This window comes from Mustelus asterias, chromosome 21 (assembly GCF_964213995.1).
Source record: "Mustelus asterias chromosome 21, sMusAst1.hap1.1, whole genome shotgun sequence".
Classification (NCBI taxonomy): Eukaryota; Metazoa; Chordata; class Chondrichthyes; order Carcharhiniformes; family Triakidae; genus Mustelus; species Mustelus asterias.
Window position 1 is genome coordinate 66,220,709 of NC_135821.1, and position 26,655 is coordinate 66,247,363.

The following is a 26,655-nucleotide window of genomic DNA, read 5'->3' on the forward strand; positions in this document are numbered from 1 at the left end:
TTCAACAGAAAAGCTTACAATTATTTATTGAATTCTAGATCCCATACTGAAAAGGATTGAAATGTCCGTTCTCTTTTCCTGCAAACACTTTAGAACAATTTATGCTCTCTGCTGTAGTGGCTTTGTATACAATATTTCATCATGATTGGTCATTTCTGAATTATACATTCTGAAACTGGTCATAGTAAATATACATATGTATGAAAATAAAAGTTATGAATTATTCAATTAATCAACATGGAATATGTAATAAGTCATTAAGCTTTACCTGAAATCAGTTGACTGAACTCAATGCAAAAATCTCAAGTTTATTGTTCCATCATCATCCATCATTTTTAAAAAATAGCAATGTTTGGTACTGTTATCAACCACACCCTTCGTTACAAGGCAACCCCAAAAAGATTAATATGCACTTTTGTTCAGGACAGCAAGGGAAAAAAAGTTAGGCAGCAATTAGATCTGAACTTTGACAAAGTTGCTTCTGCAGAACCCACAAATATTCCCTTTTCCTATGACGTAATCCATAAAATTGAATTGTTTAAAAGATTGATTGCCGAATAGCACTCAAATAATCCACTCATTAAATTTCCCAGTATCATATTAACAAACTGCTGGGATTTAAAATTGAATTGCACTTCTGTAATCCAATACCAACATCCCCTCCCACATTATGTAATCTCCTAATGCCATCCCCTCCAACATTATGTAAAGATATAAACTTGATCGTTGGCACATTGTGGCTGGAAAAACACTGTCTCTGGCATCAATTTTCAGATGGCTGAAATGAGACAAAAAAAGGTTTAAGTAAAGTGTAGTTTAGCAAAGGTTTTTGACACCATTTTAGGTCTCTGATTATCAGATCCACAGGAATCTTGGTGCATTAGATGTATCACAATCAGATACACTGACATTTGACAAACTATTAAAATTGCAAATCAATAAATATATAATCACCATATTTTTTATATGTACTGAGAAAAATTTACCTTCACCCACATGCAAAATGCAATTAATTTTACTACATGTATAATGGCATGGATTTTCTATTGGCTTGATTTTAACACCAGCTTTAGCTCATTTATTTCTGCCAAATAATTTATAAGCATCTGCTTAGGTACACAGATAAAAAGCCACCTTCCCAAACTAGTATCTTTAGAACATGTTAATGAAAACTTCTGCATCCAAGTCACAGGTATTTATCACCATAACATCCTCCACAAATGGAATTTATTTTTAAATTAATTTACACAGAAAATGAACAAATTGTATTCAGTGTAAATGGCATTATACAGACACCTTCGTGACAAAAAGAGAGCTTTCCTGTAATTGTCTTTGGGAACCAGGTCATATTGAAATTGAGCAACGGCACAGCAAGTAATCACTCCGAAAGGGGTGGGGGCTGGGGGGAATAAAGCCAAGGTGCAGCAGGTAATTAACTGCAATTGTTGTAAAATGGACTTTCCTAATACCCACATACCAGATATAATCTCACGGCCGATTTATTTTTTTCTCTTCTGTAACTGAAGCTGCTTACCTAGCTTTTAGTCAAATATATTAAGATAACCTTCTGTCTGCATCCATTTATCTTTTTCCTCAGTTTATCATGTTTCCCATTTGTGTGTTGCATCTATTTATTTAATATTGCTTCTGTACAAACATCCATATTCTTGCAAAGCTGAATGATTGTGTATATTTTATTCAAAACGTCTCATTTTATTCCCTAATTCTGTTACCATTTTCCCTAGTTATTTTCGTTACTTTTATATATAAAAGATAATGCCTGCAATTTTAAGGGCCCCATTGAAACAAATCCCATTTTACAACAGTAACCTCACTGGAGAAGTAGTTTGTGACATAGAGGTTCTGAAAAATGCTATATAAATGAATCTCTCTTTTCTTTCCACTCCTCTTTTCAAATTGGACCAGAAATAGGTGAACAAGTGCCCAAAACCATTCTATCCTCCTCATGACTCCCTTGCTTAGCATAGTTAGTTATTTTGGCATGACTGTTCCTAACGTGACAAAAACAGAAAGTATTCAATTTCGCAATATTCGACAAAGCTCTTATTGCTGAGTTTAATATTTGTTTTGCAAGCTTCAAACAAGAAATCATTTTTTGCATTCGCAGAAACATTCATCAGTGACCTCTGGAACATTTGAAAACCTGCTCTGTCCATCAGGATGTCAAAATTGGAAAAAAAATTAACAAGTTAATAAACAGACAGTTTTTGAATTGCCCAAACAAGGACAAGGGGATTTGAGCTAAAAAAGGCAGAAATAAGGTTTCAATTTTTCTTATATTCATTCATGGGACATAGAATCGCTACAGTGCAGGAGGCGGCCATTTGGCCCATCGAGTCTGCACCGACCATAATCCCACCCAGGCCCTATCCCCATAGCCCAATGCATTTACCTTAGCTAGTCCCCCTGACACAAAGGGACAATTTAGCACAGCCAATCCACCTATCCCGCACATCTTTGGACTGTGGGAGGAAACCGGAGCCCCCGGAGGAAACCCACGCAGACACAGGGAGAACGTGCAAACTCCACACAGACAGTGAGCCAAGACCGGATTCGAACCCGGGTCCCTGGCACAGTGAAGCAGCAGTGGTAGCCACTGTGCCACCCACATGGCTGGCCAGCATTTATTGCCCATCCCTAGTTGCCCGAGGGCAGTTGAGAGTTAACCACATTGCTGTGGCTCTGACATGTACGCCAGACCAGGTAAGGACAGATTTCCTTCCCTAAAGGATATTAGTGAACCAGATGGGTTTTTCCAACCATCGACAAATATTTTCACAGTCATCAGCAGATTAATTCCAGATTTTTTTTTATTGAATTCAAATTCCACCATCTGTCGTGGTGGGATTCAAACCCAAGTCCCCAGAACATTAGCTGAACTTCTGGATTAACAGTCTGGCGATAACACCACTAAACCATCACCTCCCCTGAGGAGGCTTTCCTAAGTTTTGAAATAGGCCACAAAATATTTGCTCAGCTTTTCTGGGCCAATTAAGTGGTAAATTTAAAAGTTGGCACTAAAACCAGAGCCAGAGCACTGGATAGGCAAATTAAAAACCAAGCATAATCAAATCAGACAAAAAGGTCAGGTCTGAAATCAGAAGACAAAATGATTCGCGGTACATCAAAAAGCAGTGGCTGAACCAAAAAGGCAAAGGATGGAGATTAAAATAGAAAAACAGGATAAGCGCTCTGATGAAGGAAAACATTTCAAAATGAGATGTATAACATCTCAAAGTACAATAAAAATCTGAGGATATATAAATAAGAAAATGGACCAGTCATCATTAATGCCCACCAGCAGAGGTTGAAACCCTGATGATTGACTGCCAGCACCCAATGGAGTGAAGTAAATAATACCAGTGATGATCCACTTCAAAATAACCAATGACATTCTATGGATCTGGTGATTACATGCCCCTTAAATGAGACTTGCTCGTCATGGTTCTCACGTATCAATTTGCTTGTGAAAATGAATAGAAAAAGAGAAAGACGAACTGCAGACAATTCTTTTTAAATGAATATTGTTTGGGAGACACTCATTCACGCCCTGAATCTGCCCTACTAAAGCCTAGCAATATCATATTAGTTTGAGCCTTTCTCTCGGAGAAGAAATATTATGAAGTTAAAAGGGATCATACAAGACATCTTAACACAGCAACTTTACAGCTCCTGACATGCCACCTATTTTCCATCTCTACAATATTAGTTTGGCCAGATTAGATATTGCGTTACAAATAGCTATTTGGTACTACAGGACTCATATTGCTGAAAAAGGAGCCATTTTTGTCAATGCCTTTCATCTTGCACTCATCAGGACAGTTTGTAAGAATACCAATGTCAGGGGGAACAACAAATTTATGCTGCATAAGAGTGCTGATTGGTTGGCAAGTGGATGCTGATCAGTACTGTCATAGAGAGTACACCAGTTGATGGTGACTGAGTCAACTGCAAAGCATTGTTTGAAATTTAACTAGGCAGCTCGACTGTGATTGGTCAAGTCATTGCCCTGAGGTATGAACCAGCGAATGGCTGAAACAGGTGCAATAAATGGTTTTTTTCTGTCTGCAAAGACCAAGTTCTGTATGTAGCTTCCCATATATGCAAATGTGCCACACCACAACCCAACTAACAATCTTAAATTGGTTGACAGTATAATTCTTAGCACACTGAAGATTATTTAGCAAATGTTGTCCAATCGCAGAACGACATCTAACGTTGAACACTGTTTTAAGTTTTGCAAACACACGCTGGTTGGATACGGTCTATACCTTGCCTGTTGCAAACAACAGGAGAGACATGCTGCTTTATACAATCCACCAGTCTTCGGGACGTATAGCCTACATATACAACAGCTCACTGGCACTGAAATTCATATACCATACTACTCATTTGCATGATAAGCAGAACAGTCTTTTGGCTTCACAGCAGCATTGTATTTGTGGTGACTACCACTGCATAGCAGTAACATGAAACCACAAACTTCACTTGTTGATAAAATCTTTGAGATGCCTTGCCCCTCCGGGGTAATCTGAGGTAGACTGGGCATCTTTCAGGAATATTCATGAGTTTGTGAGATATACAGCGTGAAATTATCTGATCAGAGTAGCCATTGTTCTTCAGAATGCCTTTGATGTGCCCTATTTCAGATTCCACTTGTCAACCATCAGCAGTCTTTTCCTACAGTATAAATTTGTTGTCTTGCCTGACATTCTACCATTCCCGATGTGCGAACTGTCCTGATGAGTGCAAGATGAAAAGCTTTGACAAAATGTATCTTTTTAGCAATACCTCATTTGAATCTGAACTTTTCCTGTGGCAAGGACCAACTAAAAATATTTAAGCATGTAGAATCAAAACCTACACAAATCATTTCATTGATTCTGATAGTAACATAACTTTTAATTAACCAGACTTTGAAAGAGATGCACAGATTAGGAATAGACAAAGTGCACATATAAATCACTATTAGAAAGATGACTAGGTTTGACCAACAGAACGCAATGGGATACGAAGAAATTACAGAACATTGGAGTTAGCTGGATGGGTTCAGTGCCATTTCCCATTCCAATATACCTAAATGTTATATCTTAGCTTTGTTGAATGGGGATCAATTACTGATCTCAGAAGGAGGGGAAGAATGGGACAAATGGAAGAAGGCAGATGCTTGATGTGTTCAAATTTTTGATGTCCAAAGATAATGCTTCTGAATGTCCTAAAGTAACATTAGAACTGATGGTGGAAATGCAACAGGTGAGGACACAAACAGAATTATCCCCAGATCAAGATTATTGTTCAATTTGTAAGTTAATTAGAAATACATTTATACTACTGCAACAAGGATGAAGTCAATTACATGATCCGAAAATTCAATCAAGTCAAAGTTTTCCTTCATCACGAGACATTTAAATGAATTTAAATACTCCAGGATGAGCTTCATTGCTTCACTTTTATTTTAACTCTTTTACAAAGCAGAGGAAAATTCTCAAAAGATCTTCTTTAAATTACAGGAAAATAGAATATTCTCAATTTTTGGAACAGGATACATTAGTAAAGTAAGGCTGGAATTTCCGGCCATTCACGCCAGCCGGATTCTCTGGTCCCGCTGCAGTGAATGAAGATCTGGCTGAGTGCCAAATTCCCCATCCTCGCTTGCAGCAGCGGCAGGGCGTGAACAGCCGGAGAATTCCGACCTAGCACTTTAGATTTTCGGAACAAACTCCCCAAATACAGTTAAGGTTGCATTTATGCCAAAGGTGATTTTTCTCTTTTAGATCTACTGACAGACATAATTTAACAATCCTAGTTGGACACCAGATTTACAGTTGTACAGTAAAATAAGATACCGTGAAGATGAGAAAGCTCCAGACATTGGGTATCTGGAGGACCCCAGGCTCTCAGAACAGGGCACTAAAAGCAATCTAATGCCATTGACACTCCATAAAAATCTGAGAATTAGCATAATGTGCCATGTAGATTAGCTCTTACAAACATTTAACTACTCTAAGTTACTAAAACAAAACGGGAGAGGGAGGGAAGGAGGAAGGCAAGCTTTCTTTTAAAGTAGCAAAAAATAGAAAAAGCTAGAAATACACATAAGTCAGCACCTATGTTGAAATTAAATGGCCAATGCTTCGAATTTATCCAAAATGTCAATAGTTTGTGATCTCCAGTTATGCTTTCTGACCTGCTGTGTTCCTCTTAACTTTATTCTGGTTTCATTTTGTATTTTGCTTTTGCTATTTTAATTTCTTTAAAAGAAAACTGTGTAAATAAATTCAATACTGTTAACAGTCATGCAGTCCTTGGAGACAGTTTGAGAGGGAGATCATCCAGGAAGTTCCAGTAAGGATGAAGACAGAAAGGTCACCTCGCTCAGAACAGACCAAGCCTCCACTTCTCAGCTAAAGAAAATCCAATACAAATTATTTCACTGATTCTATTAGAATGCAGTAAACACAAATAAAATATCTGACCACTATACTACTAACAGGAAACCTGAACCAGAGAGGAAGACTTATCACCTTAACTGTGGCATTTGGGGAGGGTGGGGGGATGCCTTTTATGGGAATCTTTGTACAATTTTTAAAAAATTATTAAACAATCAGTGCATCTAGATAAAATGGAATTGAAATTTCTTTGATGTAAATTGTATTTTACTTGGAACACCAATCACAATCCGAATACTCTAATTCAAGGTATTACTGGACTTGAAGCCATTGAAAAAAATCTTATGTAAAACCTTCATTTTGGAAGGTAAGTTAGGGCGCCATTACTATGGTACATGAATTTCTCTGATGATTTTGCCTTTCCATGCAGTTTTTCCAAATGTTACAGGTTCACACGTATAAGATGTTTTTAAAAAGGTCTCCCAGCCCCCATTGTTTTGTACGGGATCTGCTGGAAATTCTGCCTTTCCCATTTCCACTTCAAGACCCATTTTTAGTTTCTTTCTTTTCCCCATTATTAACTCTTTTTGCCTAGCACCATCATTCCTTTTTTCATTTAATCTACCCTGCCTTCTATCTGAACAAAGGCCTTCCCTTTTAGTCTTCGTCCCCATGTACTCGCTTAAAACTTGCTACATCTCTAATGTTTTCCTGATTTTGGCAAAAAGGTTAATCAACTGGAAGCGTTAATTCTAATTCTCTCTCCACCGATGCTGTCTGGCCTGCAAACATTCCCGGGATTTTCTGTTGTTACTCCAGGGTTTTGTTTACAATAAAAATGTAAACAAATCATACTCCAATTGGGAACTTGGACAAGTGTCTGACTTAAATGGGCACCTCGTACAATGCAAAACCAAAATGCTTTGCCGTAACATTCACAGGTTTCTAGGAAAGACAAAGTTAAAAACACACATGAAAATATTGACTAGATTCTGAAGGAGGTACCAAAAAAGATCAAAAGTGCTTTAGATCCATCAGCAGCAGCACACCATGGGCCAGTAAAGATCCAGACTACTCAGTGTAAACATAGACACAACTACACATTTGGAAGATGCTCCATAATGAATTGTAGAACTCTAGCTTTAATCCAGCACCTTCACTCATTGACCCGCAAAAGATTGGAAAAACAGTGAATACCCCATTTTTCTTGTTGTAATCTAAATAGTCTTAATTTTCATTTAAACTTTAGATTTACTTCAGGTAATTCCTTCATTATAATTCATACCACTGGACATGAAGAACAAAAGGTTTATTCTTTCTACCTTTTTAATGCAATTCCATGATCTAATGCCATAAATGTTATATAGTTACTATATTAGGACTCAAAAAAAATAAACTCAGCAGTAATTCATACTCACCATTCCATCCATTTAGTTACTATAAAAGGTTTATTTTTCTGATCAGTGAGTATTATGCTCACATTATGGGCCACCAGTTATCCATAATTCTCAGAAGCAAAATGTTTAAGGGTAGAAAAACATGAGATAAGTGTGCTGAGAAATAGGCATAAATATTCAAAGTAAAAACTCTTGACAGAAAGAAAGAATATTAGTTTGCAGTATGACAGATTTTTCAATCATTTAGGTACATTATGTAAAGTGAGAGAGATTTGACAAGTTGGTAAACAGCCAAGGAGTACTGTCAGCAGTCAAATCGAGAAAAGAATGAGTAATAAAAGGGAACAGCTCATCATTGAGAAATTCTGTCCCTTTGAAATAGCCCGAAACAGAAAACAGGAAAAGCGAGAGAGAAATGTCATAATTTTGACAGGAAAATAGATTTGATGATGATTTTATACATTTCAAATTTACTGAGCTGAATTTTTCACAAAATATGCATGATTCCATTTAATAATGCAATAGTTAACAGTATTTTTCCCCGCAGATTGACTCACTTTATAGGTAACATTTAGGGTAAGAAAACTGAAGTTACCCATTTGCAACTCAAACTGACAAGTTCAGATGATGCCATAACTTAAGGCAAAGTTCAAACAATTTGTGTTCTGAACATATCAAATGGATTGATTTCTGTAAGAGTCCCCAGTCCATTACTTACTTGGAAAAAAAAGGTATTTCTTTTTGACCACGTGTGCTCAATGTGAACGATTAGATGGAGATGATACAATGTGGGCCAAATGTAATACTAATAATTGCATTTGGCCAGAGAGAGAGGGAACATAGCTTGATAGATATGATAGCAAATCAGTTTAGCTACTTTATAACTTAATATGCATTAAGGATCGAGACTCTTTTGCACAATTTAATGTACCAACTGAAGTTACAGATTACCCAGTTTGATTTGGAAAACTGATTCCAAATTGAATAGCTAGCAAATCAAGTTATTTTTAACTTCAGAGGGGGGAAGAAAAGGATTGTACATATTAAGATAACAGCAACAAGCCAAATTAACAGGTAGCAACAATAACCAGATTTGCTGAGGTATCAAATGCCATCTTGTAGCACATCTTTGACAGAAGAAACTGTGTTTTTTTAAAAATTTGTTTGAAAGTCTTGCGATAATAAAGCTGAAGTTAGGGAATGAATTTTATCAGCTACCCAAATTATCTGTCTTCGTCATATTGCCCTGAATAAAATGTAATATTCTGGATTATAAATCTACCTATCAAAATGCAACACATTAAATTCTTATGATCTTATGTTCACATTAATAATGAATCAAACAAATATAACCAGGTCCTTACATGCAACTCCACTAAATGCAGCTAGAATGGTAGAGAAAACAACATCAGGGGGCTGTGTGGCATCAACAGTTGTATGCAGCCCTTTCTTTTGATAATAAGAAATCAGAGGTTTGGTTTGGGTATGGTAAGCAGCAAGACGAGATTTTAATGTTTCTTCATTGTCATCTGAGCGTTTAAACAAAGGTTCGCCAGTTACCTTAGAACAGAAACAAAAAATGTAGTAATTAGTAACTACACCATGCACATAAATGAATCTGAAGAAGCCATTCAAAAGAACAATTCTAACATACAACCACTAATGTATAATTTGGGCTCAGTTTGGGATGTGAAAGGAGGGGAAATATCAGTGGCGATTCTCCCTGCCCGCTGTGCCACATCTGGGGAGCAGTGGGCCGGGAGACTCGAGCAGCTGGCAGCCGGATTTCCGGCGTCATCAGCTCCGTGCCAGAAATTGGCATGGAGCTGCATAAATTTAAATGACCCTTTCAATACAGTTTAAATATTAGCGGGCCTGGGGCAGAAATCTCTGGGCCCACTAGCATCTCTCAAGGCGGGGCAGACCAGGTTCCTGGAGAAGATTGATATTGATGGGATGCTGAGCAACACACATAGACATGGAATGAGCTGCTGGATAAAGTGGTAAATGCGGGGTCACTTTTAACATTTAAGAAAAACTTGGACGGGTTCATGGATGAGAGGGGTGTGGAGGGATATGGTCTAAGTGCAGGTCAGTGGGACTAGGCAAAAAATGGTTTGGCACAGACAAGAAGGGCCAAAAGGCCTGTTTCTGAGCTGTAATTTTCTATGGTTCTATTTTCTATATCCCCTGGGGCTCATTTTTGATTGCCTTCAAAGGTTACAGAGCAATTTGAGCGTTTTTTTAATTTGATTGATTTTACAGCCTCTTTCAGAAGAGGCTGGCAGCAGGGGAGGAATCAGGTTGCTGAGTTGCAATATGACTGAACAGGCAGGATCGATGGACAAGCTGAAATTTTCTCACAGTCTTCTCAAACGGTACGGTTCATAAAGAGTCAAAGAATTTTTCATAACTTTCATACAAGCTTACTCGTTTAGTTAAGTTAATGTACATTTTGTCATCATCTGGCATCAGCATTCATTGAATTTGTTGGTACAACTATGCACACATTCGTGAATAACAACGCACACCGGATGTAGGCAGAAATTTTGGAAAGGAGTCACTAATTCTCAACTTTGCCGTTCTTGTACAGATGAACCATCTACCTTTTATACATAAAAACAAAAAATGTTGGAAAAACTCAGCAGGTCTGGCAGCATATGTGGAAAGAGAAACAGGATTAATGTTTTGAATCAGTATGATTCTTCTTCAGAGCTAAAGAGAGGGAGAAATATGAACAAAGGAGAATACAGCATAGGAAAGGCCCTTCGGCCCTCCAAGTCTGCGCCAATCATGATGCCTGCCTAAACTAAAACCGTATGCACTTGCGGAGTCTGTATCCTTCCATTCCCATCCTATTCATGCATTTGTCTAGATGCCCCTTAAATGCCGCTATCATTCCTGCTCCCATCACCCCCCTGGGCAGCACTTTCCAAACATTCACCACCCTGTGTAAAAAAAAACTTGCCTCGCATGTCTCCTTGAAAGTTTTCCTCACGCACCTTAAACCTATGTCCCCAGTACTCGACTTTTCTACCCTAGGAGAGAGCATCTGACTATCCACTCTGTCCATGCCACCCATCGTCTTGTAAACCTCCATCAGGTCACCCCTCAACCTCCATCGTTCCAGTGAGAACGAACAGATTTTATCCAACCTCTCCTCAAAGCTAATACCCTCCAGACCGGGCAACATCCTGGTAAACCTCTTCTGTACCCTCTCCAAAGTATTCACATCCTTCTGGTAGTATAGTGACCAAAATTGTATACAATATTCTAAATGAAGCCTAACTAAGGTTCTGTACAGCTGCAGCATGACCTGCCAATTTTTATACTCAATGCCCTGACCGATGAAGGCAAGCATGCTGTATGCTTTCTTGACTACCTTATTCACCTGTGTTGCCACTTTCAATGATCAGTGGACATGTACGCCCAGATCTCTCTGCCTGTCAATACTCCTAAGGGTTCTACCATTTACTGTATAATTCCTACGTGCATTGGACCTTTCAAAATGCATAACCTCACATTTGTCTGAATTAAACTCCATCTGCCATTTCTCTGCCCATGTATCCAACTATCTTGATGATTATCTACATATGGAGGAATTGGAGCTGGCGGAGCAAAATAGGTCAGCAATAGGTGAGAACGAGGGGAGACCGCAACAAAGATGTGTTCGGCATAAGACAGAGGAAGTGTTCATGGCAGTGTGAAGGACTATAGAAGGTGCTGATAGTGGCAGTAAGGTAAGCTGGCAGAATCTGTTAATAGGAGAACAAAGATCAATGCTCAATGAAAGCAAAACTTAAGAAGTGACAGATGGCTGAGTGGCGGGATGTGCGTGTTGTTGCATCGGAACAAAATAATTTTTGGTTAAAAACGGGGTCAAGATGGAGGAGAAAGATCACAGTCTAAAGTTGTTGGAACTCGAGGGCTGTAATGTGCCTAATTGGAAGATGAGGCACTGCTCCTTCAGTTTGCATTGAGCTTCACTGCAACATTGCAGCAGGCCTAGGATGGACGTGTGGGCTGAGTGAAGGTGTTCTGCAAAGTGGTCACCTAGTCTGCGTTTAGTCTCCCCAATATGGAAGAGACCACATTGGGAGCAGTAGTTACAGTCGGCTAAATTGAAGGAGGTGCAAGTGAAATGTTTCTTCACCTGTTTGGGGCCATGAACAGTGAGGAGGTAAAGGGGCAGGTGTGATTGCAAGGGAAGGTGCCATGGGAGGGATGAGGGGCTGGGGTTGATGGAGGAGTGGACCAGGGTGCCACCAGAGGGATTGGTCCTTGCAGACTGTGGGGGTGAGGGGGAAAAGGTGCTTCATGGTGGCATCACGCAGAAGATGGAAGAGGATGAATGTGAAGGCTAGCAGCATGAAAATTGAGGACAAGGTGGAACTCTTGATTCTTGGAGGGATGGGAAGGGATGAGGGCAGAGCTGACCTTCCATAGTCCTTCACACTGCCATGAACACTTCCTCTGTCTTGTGCCTTACACATCTTTGTTGCAATCTCCCCTAGCTCCCACCTATTACTGACCTACTTTGCTCCACCAGCTCCAACTCCTCATATGCAGATATAATCCATCACATTCATAGGAAATGGGTCAGACCCAGTTGATTGCCAGGACCACTGTATGGGTGTGCGCGCATGTGCCTGTGTGAGGGGGGGAAATTTCAGTTAAAGAAAAGGGCAGACATGTCAGAAGTGCAATCCGCCTTTCAGAAAGGTTAACAGCATGTAAACAACCAGTAAAAGGGCCCTGTTGTGTGGCCTGTCGACCACCGCGCTGAGGAGGAAAATCTCGGTTCAGGAAAAAGGCAGCCATATCAGAAGCCCCATTGATCAGAGTTTGAACAGCACCATATAAACCACCAGGAAAGAGTAAAGTAACCTTGAATTCCAAAGAACCACGTAAAATCAATTCCAATTTTATTTTGATACTTGTCTAACCTGGCTGCCAAAGAGTCATCGGTCCATGACAGTATCAGTGGGAGCAACCACTACACAGTCCTTGTGGAGACAAAATTCTGTCTTCACATTGAGAATACTCTCCATCATATTGCGTGGCACTACCACCAGGCTAAATGAGGTCAATTTTGGACAGATCTAGCAACTCCAAATTGGCCATCAGCAAAGAACAAAGAACAGTACAGCACAGGAAACAGGCCCTTCGGCCCTCCAAGCCTGTGCCGCTCCTTGGTCCAACTAGACCAATCGTTTGTATCCCTCCATTCCCAGGCTGCTCATGTGACTATCCAGGTAAGTCTTAAACGATGTCAGTGTGCCTGCCTCCACCACCCTACTTGGCAGCGCATTCCAGGCCCCCACCACCCTCTGTGTAAAAAACATCCCTCTAATATCTGAGTTATACTTTGCCCCTCTCACCTTGAGCCCGTGACCCCTCGTGAACGTCACTTCTGATCTGGGAAAAAGCTTCCCACCGTTCACCCTGTCTATCCCCTTCATAATCTTGTACACCTCTATTAGATCTCCCCTCATTCTCCGTCTTTCCAGGGAGAACAACCCCAGTTTACCCAATCTCTCCTCATAGCTAAGACCCTCCATACCGGGCAACATCCTGGTAAACCTTCTCTGCACTCTCTCTAACGCCTCCACGTCCTTCTGGTAGTGCGGCGACCAGAACTGGACGCAGTACTCCAAATGTGGCCTAACCAGCGTTCTATACAGCTGCATCATCAGACTCCAGCTTTTATACTCTATACCCCGTCCTATAAAGGCAAGCATACCATATGCCTTCTTCACCACCTTCTCCACCTGTGTTGCCACCTTCAAGGATTTGTGGACTTGCACACCTAGGTCCCTCTGTGTTTCTATACTCCTGATGATTCTGCCATTTATTGTATAACTCCTCCCTACATTATTTCTTCCAAAATGCATCACTTCGCATTTATCCGGATTAAACTCCATCTGCCACCTCTCCGCCCAATTTTCCAGCCTATCTATATCCTGCTGTATTGCCCAACAATGCTCTTCGCTATCCGCAAGTCCAGCCATCTTCGTGTCATCCGCAAACTTGCTGATTACACCAGTTACACCTTCTTCCAAATCATTTATATATATCACAAATAGCAGAGGTCCCAGTACAGAGCCCTGCGGAACACCACTGGTCACAGACCTCCAGCCGGAAAAAGACCCTTCGACCACTACCCTCTGTCTCCTATGGCCAAGCCAGTTCTCCACCCATCTAGCCACTTCTCGTTGTATCCCATGTGCCTTAACCTTCTTAACCAACCTGCCATGTGGGACTTTGTTAAATGCCTTACTGAAATCCATATAGACGACATCCACGGCCCTTCCTTCATCAACCGTTTTTGTCACTTCCTCAAAAAACTCCACCAATTTGTAAGGCACGACCAGAATTAAAGCAAAACCAGAATTATATTCAGCAACAATATGTAACCTCATGGCCTGGCATATCCGCGACTCTACTATTACCATCAAGCCAGGGGATCAGCCCTGGTTCAATGAAAAGTGCAGGACATGCCAGGAGCAGCGTCAGACATTCTCAAAAATGAGGTGCCAACTTGGTGAAGTTACAACACAGGATTACTTGCGTGTCAAACAGCATAAGCAGCAAGTAATTGGTAGAGCTAAGCAATTCCACAACCATCTGATCAGATCCAAGCTATGCAGTCCTGTCACATTCAGCCGTGAATGGTGGTAGACAATTAAACAACTCACTGGAGGCGGCAGCTCTGCAAATAACCTCATCCTCAATGATAGGGGAGCCCAGCACTTCGGTACAAGAGAAATGGCTAAAGCATTCACAACAATCTTCAGCCACGTGCCAAGCAGATGACCCATCTCAGCCTCCTCCAGTTCTCCCCTGGATCACAGATGCCAGTCTTCAACTAGTTTGATTCATTGCACAAGATATCAAAAAAAGACTGAAGGCACTGGATACTGTAAACAGCAGGAACTTGTGTTAATTGCAGGTGAGCCATTATTGTTCAAGGAAAACGTTTTTTTCTTTATTTGAACATTTGTTTTTAAGACAAGCTGAGTTTGTAGAATGATGAAAACTGCCTTTTGGAAGGAATAACGCATTCCTCTTTTTTACACCGGTAAGATGCAAATATGAAATTTAATGTTTTGAGGACTATTTAAAAACTTTATTTGGAATTATTCTGGTTGTATAATTTGTACTGCATAATACCAAGGACAATGTAAAATTGATGTTCTTGCTAATACGTACGTCATCTTTCATTGGCGTTTTGGGTGGGTTGAACAATTCATGGTAGGTGCGACCACTGGTCTGGTGAATCAGTCTAAGAAAAAAAAGGTTGCAATAGCACTTTCCTCAAAACCCAACATGGTTAGTAGTCTATACATCGTATTTTCACTGGAAAGCAAATGCTCCACCTCAAAAGTATATTTAACTGTCAGGAAAACTGTCAGGCCTACAGTGTCAATATTATCAAGTTCCAGAACGAATTAGGGATCTTACACCAAATATGGATAGCAGCCGGTGACTAGTGGTGTGCCTCAGGGGTCAGTGCTGGGACCACAACTTTTCACAATATACATTAATGATTTGGAGGAAGGAACTGAAGGCACTGTTGCTAAGTTTTCAGATGATACAAAGATATGTAGAGGGACAGGTAGTATTGAGGAAGCAGGGTGGCTGCAGAGGGACTTGGACAGGTTAGGAGAGTGGACAAAGACGTGGCAGATGGAATACAATGTGGAAAAGTGTGAGGTTATGCACTTTGGAAGGAGGAATGGAGGCATAGACTATTTTCTAAATGGGAAAATGCTTAGGAAATCAGAAACACAAAGGGACTTGGGGGTCATTGTTCAAGATTCTCTTAAAGTTAACGTGCAGGTTCAGTCGGCAGTTAGGAAAGCAAATGCAATGTTAGCATTCATGTTGAGAGGGCTAGAATACAAGAGCAGAGATATACTTCTGAGGCTGTATAAGGCTCTGGTCAGACCCCATTTGGAGAATTGTGAGCAGTTTTGGACCCCATATCGAAGGAAGGATGTGCTGGCCTTGAAAAGGAAAAGAGGTGGTGCACAAGAATGATCCCTGGAATGAAGAGCTTGTCGTATGAGGAACGGTTGAGGACTCTGGGTCTGTACTTGTTGCAGTTTAGAAGGACGAGGGGGGATCTTATTGAAACTTACAGGATACTGCGAGGCCTGGATAGAATGAATGTGGAGAGGATGTTTCCACTAGTAGGAAAAACTAGAACCAGAGGGCACAACCTCAGGCTAAAGGACGATTCTTTAAAACAGAGATAAGGAGGAATTTCTTCAGCCAGAGTGTGGCGAATCTGTGGAACTCTTTGCTGCAGAAGGCTGTGGAGGCGAGGTCATTGAGTGTCTTTAAGACAAAGATAGATAAGTTCTTGATTAATAAGGAGATCAGTGGTTATGGGGAAAAGGCAGGAGAATGATGAGAAAAAAAACTGATTTAGGAAAATCAGCCCAAGGAACAATTCTAGTCTCCATGAGTTTATTACCACATTAGAAGTAATATTTATTGGGAAGCTAAGTTGGCCACGCGATTGAATGGCAGAGCAGACTCGATGGGCCGAGTGGCCTAATTCTGCTCCTACGTCTTATAATAAGATCAACAGTTCTTATTCCAGCTCAAAATCAGTGGAAATAGCTATTAGATGTCCTTAATGTGAATTATTAGATAAAGTGCAGCAGTTCTTTTGAGGTCCGAAAGTATTTTTGGACCTCAAAACGGAGGACCCCCAACAATTTAGTGGATAAACAACGCTTATTAGAGTGTCAAAATAAGTTGCTATTTCTTACATATACACAAATGATAAAAATTCCAGACAGTAAAAATACCTCTTTAGTCTTTGTTTGTTTCAATGCAGCAGCTGACAGGCTGACACTGCGCATGTGTTAGGAAATGCTCTTAGTGTTGCAGCACAAATAAACTTGATTACAACTATTGTTTAGTTGTAGGTTAAGTAGCATCCACTCATCTAATTACTACGACAGAGAATTATTTATGCACTGTTTTTACAGATAATCTAACACTGCTTGAATGTATAATTCTGTTCAAAAAGAGCTAAATAATAAGCAGCACACTCAACGTAGCTCCCCAATAAATATTACTTCTGATGTGGCAATAAGCTAATGGAGACTAGAATTGTTCCTTAGGCTGATTTTCCTAATGGGGAGACGTCAATTGGCTTTTTGCAACAAGCTGAAATTAGGGTAAAGTTAAAAAGATCTAACCCAGGCAAAACATTATGTGTTGAATTAGTTATGTATTCAAATATTAGCTGACTTAATAAAACAGATTGTGTATCAAACCCAACAACGAACAAGAAAAATGTATTTGTTACCTGCCACAGATCCTGGTTACCAGCAAGCTATCATCAATCTTAAGCTCTAGCACAGAGTCCAGTTTCTCAGATCGCTTTTCCAATTGCTGATCAAACTGTAACAAGAGTAAAATTGGCTCAGAGAAGTTGTATGTAAGTATCATGTTCTCCTTAAATCATAGAATCTCTACAATGCCATTCAGCCCATCGAGTCTATACCAACTCTCCAACAGTGCATCTGACCCAGGCCCTATCCCCATAACCTCATGTATCCACCCCCCCTAATATACACATCTTGGGACACTAAAGGGAAATTTAGCTTGGCCAATCCACCTAACCTGCGCATCTTTCGGACTGTGGGAGGAAACCGGAGCACTCGGAGGAAGCCCGCGTAGACATGGGGAGAAAGTAAAAACTCCACAGTTACTCCAAAGCTGGAATTGAACCTGGGTCGTGTGAGGCAGCAGTGCTAACTACTGTGCTGCCCAAGCTGGCTAAAGTCATGGTAGCCAATAGTGGGGTAAGGGGATGGGAACAATACACAAGAGGCAGAGGAAAGCATTGGAATAGACAAATCTGGAGTGACTAAGATATAGATGAGGGTTTCACTGACAGATGAGATGCAGGAGGAGAAGAGGCAGGTGATGTTACAAATGGAAATAAGCAATCTTGGGATGAAAGGACTATGAATTTGGAAATTCAACTGGGAGGTTGAATAGAATGATGAGGTCATGAACAGTAGGGTTCAGCATTGATACCTAATTTTTCCCACCATGTTTTTTTAATAAGCATCTCCATTGTCAATCTATTCATTAATTTTAAAATGTTACATTTATCACTAACTAATCTAATACCTTTAAGAGTAGACTTTTGGTTTCTCACTTTCTTTTTACTAAATAATACAAAACTTATTATATACTCCCTTTAAACCCGATATGCAGTTAATCAGTTAACAAAATATTCACTTATAGACCCCTTACATTTTGCACTTTTTCTCACTGTATTTGATATAACAAAGAACAAAGAACAGTACAGCACAGGAACAGGCCCTTCGGCCCTCCAAGCCTGTTCCAATCACGTTGACCTATCTAGACCCACTGCTTGTATCCCTCTATTCCCTGTCCGTTCACATATCTATCCAGCTAAGTCTTAAATGTGGCTAATGCATCTGCCTCAACCACCTCTCTTGGCAGTGCATTCCAGGCTCCCACCACCTGTGTAAAAAGACTTCCCCGCACATCTCCACTCAACCTTCCCCTCTTTACTTAGTACTATTTCATTTCTCCACATTAACTGCTAAATTTCATTTATCAATTTAAGATGTTTCAAATTTTGAATGTTTTCCCCACACAACTTATCTGAAACCTTCAATTTTAATGTCATCTAAAGATCACATTTGTAAGTGTCAGGTAAAATAGCAAGATTAAATGTGGGCTTGCTTTCTGATTATCACAGTCCAGTCAGAACTCGATTTTATCTCTATATCATGTTCCCAAATATCTTGCTTGGATGTCTTCGGAATCTTCAGAATCACTTGATCTCTAAGCGTTAACTCTGTTTCTCCACAGATGCTGCCAGACCTGCTAAGTTTTTATTTCAGATTTCCAGCAGCCACGATATTTTACTTTTATTAAGCAGAGAAGTAGCTATATGATATAACTGCTGAAAATATCATCCCTTAAAGTATTCAATTAAGCTCCAAGTTCTCGTAAAAGGTACTTAAACATCCAGATAATCACTGCACAACTCAATTCATCCTACCCCAAAAATACATAAATATTTAAAGTAATTCTCTTCACTTTCAGTAAACCCAATTATTTCCTTTATAATAAACTTCATTGTCCTTCCTAATATTTACATTTTGGGGCTAAAGTCATGCTAACCTCAAGATAAGATCGTGACCACAAATTAATCCCCTCCATGTTACTCATTAAACAGTCAAGTAAATTTAAATAAAAGCTGGAGATCAGTATTGAAGTGCTCTTGGACCAGGCTACAAAGCCATGTTCCCACATGCCATACAATTTTAGTAAAGCATAACATACAATCTGTGCTTGATTCACAGTGCGTGGAAATCCATCCAGTAGAAATCCATTCTTGCAAGCTGGGGAGTCCAGGTTTTTATCAATCAATTCAATGACCATCTCATCGCTGACCTAGATAAATAAACAAAGAAAAATACAAAGAGGAAAATATGCACAGAATCAGCTCCAGGAACCTCCAACATTCTACGAGCTAAAGAATGTCTGTTAACTTTTGAAAATAAAAAGTCGCATACATGATTTCCAAAAGTTCCTTCACGTCAGGAAAGAAAATGTATAAAGTGCACACGCTGATACATTCCCTATCAAGATGGGTGGAGGAAAAAACAAATAAAATGAATGGAGACTTTGAACTTTTTTAAAAAATATACCTTCCTGCAAGAGTTTAGTTGTATGACTCAGTAGAGAGATACTGAATGTTCAAGTGCAGATAGACAAAGTCACAACAAGACCAAGAGTTTGGATTTTAGCAAATAGAGGCAGTAAGAGGTGAATTCATACACACCAGTAGTTTGACCACAGATAGTGCCTTGAGTAGCTTTAAATATCCCATTTTAGAAAGGGCATTAAAATCATAGAAAGGATTCAGCATAGTAATGCCAAGAACAGTAGCAAGGAAGACTGGCAATATTTGAATTACTTCCACTGGAGCAGAGACCAAGACAAGATTTAACAGATTCTTTAACCATTAGGCATTTTGCTCATGCGAATTGTGAAAGACTATCTTGCAAAGTGAGTGACAAGGGATCATCAATACAAAAATATCACCAAGAAAGGCTGGGAGAAATTTTTTTACACAGTTGGTCTTTGGGAGTATGGAATGCTTTGCTACACAAAGTAATTGAGGCAGCAGTCATTAATTCTACTGAGTGAAAATTGATAAGTATTTGGAGCAGCGAAAGATACAATACTAGAGAAAAAGTAAACAAGGGATCAGTTATGGATGCTCCAGTGAAGTGTGAGCATAGTCATGATTGGCCAAAATGTTTGCTGTGATCTATGTATTCATAGCTCAAAATCCTTTGGCTATTTGTTTAACTTCCATGGGCTGTACTTTTTTTTTTTAAACGTGGCATTCAAAAGATAATTAAAATCTGCACTGAAAAGGGTTTACACCAAGTACCTGAGAGAAAAAAAAAATCAATTGATAGATTGGAGGTTCAACTGGTGTTCCGTAGGAAATGTGCTATTCTGTTCCAATAGGGATGCTAAAATAGCCCTAACAGCTGAGTTCATTGATCACTATCCAGCTGTCCAGCACATTTTGACATTGGGTGATGTCAGAATTGGCCTCAACTGTGATGTCTAGTTTGTCAAAATCCACCGTTAAAATTCAGGTATGAGTAAATCACTTTGATGCAGTACTGAAGGGCAACCAGTATCCATGCAACAAATTGCCAAACCTTCAAGAGGAAGGAAATGCAAAAATTAGCCAAGAAAAACAAGGAAAAAAAAGTGAACATCTGCACGTCAAAACATACGGACATTAATCACACAAATATATTACACATGCACACAAATACATAAAATCTAACAAAATCTAAAATAAAGCGTTCAGTAAGGTTCCCTATCAAATGAGCTTCTCTTAACAGTGTGATTCACATTGTAGTACAACTCTCTAGCTGTGTGCCTCTCTTCTGCAGCTTTATCTGCACCTGGCCAGTCCTGGAGGAGCCCAAAGCTGCCTGCTGATTACGTTTGAGATCTTTCACACTAAGTGGGCACTGGCAGGACTGCAGCAGATAATGGCTATAGTGGAAATAACATTATTTAATTTGATTAAGTTTTGTTTTATGATTTGGGATTTGCTAGTTTTATCCCTCTGAAAAAGGGATACTTTTTTAAAAGGCAAACTGTGGTCTAATACCTTGAATGATGACCACCCTTTGGTAACTCACTTGAGGGACCATTCTCTCCACATAATCAAAATAAACAAGCTGTTTTAGTGTGGAGTGCATCACATGAGCCTAATCCAGTCCTCGTCAAATGACCACAGACTTGCACTTTCTAACAAGTAATCATATATTGTGTCAACTTTATCCTTTTGCTCAGAGATGCTTCTCTCATTTTCTATTGTCCACCCCTCCTCCGTGGTTAAGTAAGCTAATTCAGTCAAGGAAAATTAAAGACAGGATCTTGCTGGCCTTCATTTATCAGGCTTTACCACTCCAATACCGGAAAGCATTTATCTAATAAGATTAGCATAGCGTTTTGAGTTCAAGCATAGTTGATAAGAAGCTAATTTTTAGAACACACACTATAGTGATAAGTGTAACAAGTGTAATCAATTTATTATACACCACTTACTAATTTGCCAGCATCCATTGTTTTCTTTAACTTCTGACCCAATTCTGAGCCTGTTGCTACCATGGCTCGCAGCATGTCACCAGTTGCTAAGTGACAGACATTATAGTGATCAGCAAGTCGATGAGCCTGAAACAGGAATGGAAAACAATTAAAATGCAATTTTATAATTGGGATGTACATTCATTCATTGGTATTGTTGGAAACAAATTTTTTAAAAATCAGCCGAACAAGTTTCACTTCAAACTACAAATTTAGTTTTGATTTGATTTATTGTCACATGCATTAGCATAGTGAAAAGTATTGTTTCTTGCGCGCTATACAGACAAAGCATACCATTCATAGAGAAGGAAACGAGAGTGCAGAATGTAATGTTATAGTCCTAGCTAGGGTATAGAGAAAGATTAACTTAATGCAAGGTAGGTAATTAAAGCATTGTTAGAGTATTTAAAACACAGTTTAGAATGAAGTTTTAGCAGCATAGAACGAGAATAAAAGATAGAATAGAAGGTAAGCTGGGCACAACTCGCAAGAAGTCACCTCGTTCCAGCACCATCTTGGAAAAATTGAGATAATTACCAAAGAATAGGTCTTTAAGACATTGATGCGTTTTGAATGGTTGAGTAAAGAGTGGACCATCTGGATATAAATTGTCCCATTGGTAAGACGCAGCATGGGTTCATGAAGGGAAGGTCACGTTTGACTAATTTGATGGAATTCTTTGAGAACATTACATGTGCAGTGGACAATGGGGAACCTGTGGATGTGGTGGATCTGGATTTCCAGAAGGCATTTGACAAGGTGCCAAACCAAAGACTGCTACATAAGATAAAGGTGCACGGTGTTACGGGTAATATATTAGCATGGCTAGAGGATGGGTTAACTAACAGAAAGCAAAGAGTGGGGGTAAATGGGTGTTTTTCTGATTGGCGATCAGTGACTAGTGGTGTGCCTCAGGGATCAGTGTTGGGACCGCAATTGTTTACGATTTACATAGATGATTTGGAATTGGGGACCAAGCGTAGCATGTCAAAATTCGTAGATGACACTAAGATGAGTCATGATGTGGAGATGCCGGCGTTGGACTGGGGTAAGCACAGTAAGACGTCTCACAACACCAGGTTAAAGTCCAACAGGTTTATTTGGTAGCAAATACCATAAGCTTTCGGAGCACAGCTCCTTCGTCAGATGGAGTGAATATCTGTTCTCCAACAGTGCACAGACACAGAAATCAAGTTACAGAATACTATTCTGTATTCTGAGTATTCTGTAACTTGATTTCTGTGTCTGTGCACTGTTGGAGAACAGATATTCACGCCATCTGACGAAGGAGCTGTGCTCCGAAAGCTTATGGTATTTGCTACCAAATAAACCTGTTGGACTTTAACCTGGTGTTGTGAGACTTCTTACTGTACTAAGATGAGTGGCAGAGCAAAGTGTGCAAAGGATGCTGAAAGTCTGCAAAGGGATATAGATAGTCTAAGTGAGTGGGCGAGGGTCTGGCAGATGGAGTACAATGTTGGTAAATGTGAGGTCATCCATTTTGGTAGGAATAACAGCAAAATGGACTATTATTTAAAGAGTAAAAATTGCAGCATGCCTGCTGTGCAGAGGGACCTGGGTGTCCTTGTGCAAGAATCGCAAAGAGTTGGTTTGCAGGTGCAGCAGGTAATTAAGGCAGCGAATGAAATGTTGTCCTTCATTACTAGAGGGATGGAGTTTAAAACAGCGAGATTATGTTGCAGCTGTATAAGGTGCTGGTGAGGCCACACCTGGAGTACTGTGTACAGTTTTGGTCTCCTTGAGAAAGGATATACTGGCACTGGAGGGGGTGCAGAGCAGATTCACTAGGTTGATTCCGGAGTTGACTAGGGTTGGCTTATGAAGAGAGACTCTGAGTAGACTGGGGCTATACTCATTGGAATTCAGAAGAATGAGCGGAGATCTTATATAAACATAAGATTATGAAGGGAATAGATAAGATAGGAGCAGGGAAGTTGTTTCCACTGGCAGGTGAAACTAGAATTAGGGGGCATAGCCTCAAAATAAGGGGAAGGAGATTAGGATTGAGTTGAGGAGGAACTTCTTCACACAAAGGGTTGTGAATCTGTGGAATTCCCTGCCCAGTGAAGCAGTTGGGGCTACCTCATTGAATGTTTTTAAGGCAAGGATAGATAAATTTTTGAACAGTAAAGGAATTAAGGGTTATGGTGAGCGGGCAGGTAAGTGGAGCTGAGTCCACGAAAAGATCAGCCATGATCTTATTGAATGGCAGAGCAGGCTCAAGGGGCCAGATGGCCTACTCCTGCTCCTAGTTCTTATGTTCATCTATTTACTTGCATGTATATAGTGAGGGCAATTCTCTGACCCCTTTTGACAGCCAGCACAAATCCCAATGCCCAGGTGAATGCCCAGCCGAAAATCGGGATTCCCAGATGTGAATTCTGAGAGCACTCACTCCTCCAACCAGGGAAGCACCTCCACCTCAGGAAAGAGGGGCATCCGGCTCCCCCTCACCACTCAAATCACGGATCACTGCACCCACACAGGTATTAGAGTGACCCGGCTGAAACCCCTCAGCCATCCCCCCCCTTCCCCCTCAGACACCCCACACTGCACCCCTTTCCCCTCAGCCTCCTTTCAGGCCGAGCATCTCGGCAGTGCCAACAGTGCACTGCCCTCGGACACCGACACCCTGTCCTGGTGCCTTAGACCCGAGGGAGCTTGAGGTAGTTGGTCCAGTGGCCATTTGCCCCTCTGCTGCTTCCTGACTGCAGAGGAAGTGTCTCTCAAAGATTCTGGGGTGGGCTTCGCCATTCTGTCAGGATGGGGATGTCGTGGCTGGACTGTCCCTTCTAGCTCTGGCAAATCCTAGCAAGGTGATTTCAGGAAGCCCTATGACCAACACCTGCATTTCTGCTCGTGAGCCATGCAAATTCTAAAGTGTCAAGGTAACCTTAACCTCCATCCCCTCCTGGCACCTGGCAGGATTTTAAAATCATTTCTCGCACTCCATTCTGCAGAGATTTTCCTTTCTCCCTGTCAAAAGCTACAGGAGAGCAGAGCCCTTTGAAGTTCTTTGACAGAGAGGAGATGTCAATTTCACAGGTGGGGGGAGGGGGGGGGGGGTTTCCAGTCTGCTCAGCTGTGCACTCAGCCCCAATGTATGCACACAGCAGAAATTGTTGCAATCCTCTCCATTAAAACCTTTGATCTGTAACAAGTTAGGGCGGCACAGTGGCAAGCAGGGACGCAGGCTTGGGTCACTGTGTGTGGAGTCTACGTGTTCTCCCAATGTCTGTGTGGGTTTCCTCCGGGTGCTCCAGTTTCCTCCCACAGTCTGAAAGACGTGCTGGCCATGCTAAATTCTTCCTCAGTGTATCTGAACAGGTGCCGGAGTGTGGCAACTAGGGACTTTCACAGTAACTTCACTGCAATATTAATGTAAGCCTACTTGTGACACAACTTTATTTTATTTATTAATGTGCAATGCCTCGTAAAAGATTCAGCTGTCAGATCAATGGATGTTTCTCATCCTCCAGCCACCTCTGTTAATTTGATTTCTCTTCAAGATTGACTCAAATACCCCATTGATCCTGACGAATGTAGACAGTCTAATCCTGATTGACAGTGAGGTTTAACTTCCCCTTTTGCAAACCACTTCAGGGCTAGAAGGGCAATATAGACAACACCCACATCCCAGTGGAGTGATGAAGTCAACCCCTTGCCCCCAGCCTGAGCCCACCCAACCCCCAATACCCTTCCTCTGCAGCCTGATCAGAGGAGAAAGTATTTACAACATTCGCTAACATGGGAGCCAGGAAGTCAATGCACTTAAAGTAGAGAGCCTCAAATGAAAAGATAGCGGTGACATATCGGTACAATTGGCCTAACATAACGTAATTTCTAAGAATTCACTTCCACTGCTCTTCCATGTTGATATGGAGAACTGTTTGATGTAAATTAATCCTCGTGAAGTAACAGTAAGCTACTGCTCACAACTGTAATAACGACCAGTGGGACATTAAACATTAAGACATGGTGCACTTTGCAACTTCATTCTCACTCCAAGCTTTTATTGTATCAAAATATTCACAATGGATTTCATCAAGAAAACATAAAAGACTCGCATTTAGACAGTACCTTTCACAATCAGATGATGCAAAGTGGTTTGTACAACTAATGAAGTCCTTTTTTGAAATGTAGTCACGGTTGCAAGAAACTATGTAAAATGCTGGTTGTTTTCTTAGGGAGCCTCAATCTTAGAGATTACAAGGGGAGTCTCCAACAGGAGCACCAATGCAATGCTGTTAGACCTGACACCAGATGGGAAAATCACCTGGTGAACAACGTTGGGCTCTGGGGTGGTGGGAGGGCGTCCTCTGACCTATGGAGTGACAGTACGGCAATGGCACAGTCTGCAGATCAGACCCCAAAGCAGTGAAGCGATGGTTATTGGCCCTCTGATTGGACCGTCCTCAATAGGATGGCTGCCCCAGCAGTACAGTCCCAGGTCCCATCTGCTGAAGTGGGGTCACTCCCCTGCAACTGTCCCCAGTGGCAGATCTTCTGCCACCTCTGTAGAATTCTGGCCTATGCTTTAACTCAGTTCAATGTGATTTGGAAACATACCTTAGAAAAATCAGCTAAAATTATCCCAAAATGTATATGTCTGCAAAGGTATCAATGCCTCTTGGGTATTTTTTGAAGGGGAAGGAGATATTTTGTATAGAAAACACCATCCTCCATTTCCCTTCCTATGTGCAAAATGGGAGAAAGTACAAGTTCAGACACATTGCTGAGCCACACTAAAGAAAAATTTAGCAACTGAAGTGTGGTTGTTGAATAGCAACTAATTATGCCTACACTAACAGGTATAAAAATATAAAACATCTGCTTTAACTGGCGTAAATTTTAATCCATACAACGGGAAATTGTAAAACTCCTCAGGCATTAGCTTCCTTATGGAATACATACTGTAAATATCACTTATAATTGCAATTCTATTTTGAGGCACCTTAGGGTGCCACGTGCTGTATGAAAATAACTTTTTGGAACATAAGTTTATAAAATTTTTATGATAAAGCATATCACACCCCCTTCTCTCCCTCTGCTGCACAAATCCTACCACCCTCTTTCCGCACTGCCACTCTTTTCCCCTGCCCCCAAATTTGCCCCTCAATGCAATCGCCCCC

At 40.6% G+C, this 26,655-nt stretch overlaps 1 protein-coding gene across 2 annotated transcripts; it reads right to left on the reverse strand.

Moving 5' to 3' along the window:
- Positions 1-288: 288 nt before the first annotated feature.
- Positions 289-26,655, reverse strand: ak2 (adenylate kinase 2). Of its 2 annotated transcripts, XM_078238075.1 has the most exons (7): positions 25,604-26,655; positions 21,464-21,589; positions 19,160-19,270; positions 17,136-17,230; positions 15,020-15,092; positions 9,172-9,367; positions 289-778 (listed from the first exon to the last, which is right to left on the reverse strand). In XM_078238075.1, the coding sequence occupies exons 2-7, from the start codon at positions 21,536-21,538 to the stop codon at positions 771-773; spliced, it is 558 nt and encodes a 185-aa protein (XP_078094201.1). In that variant the 5' UTR covers positions 21,539-21,589; positions 25,604-26,655; the 3' UTR covers positions 289-770. The 2 variants fall into 2 exon arrangements, with proteins under 2 accessions (XP_078094201.1, XP_078094200.1); XM_078238074.1 differs by lacking the exon at positions 289-778 and having other exon boundaries at positions 9,000-9,367; positions 25,604-26,567.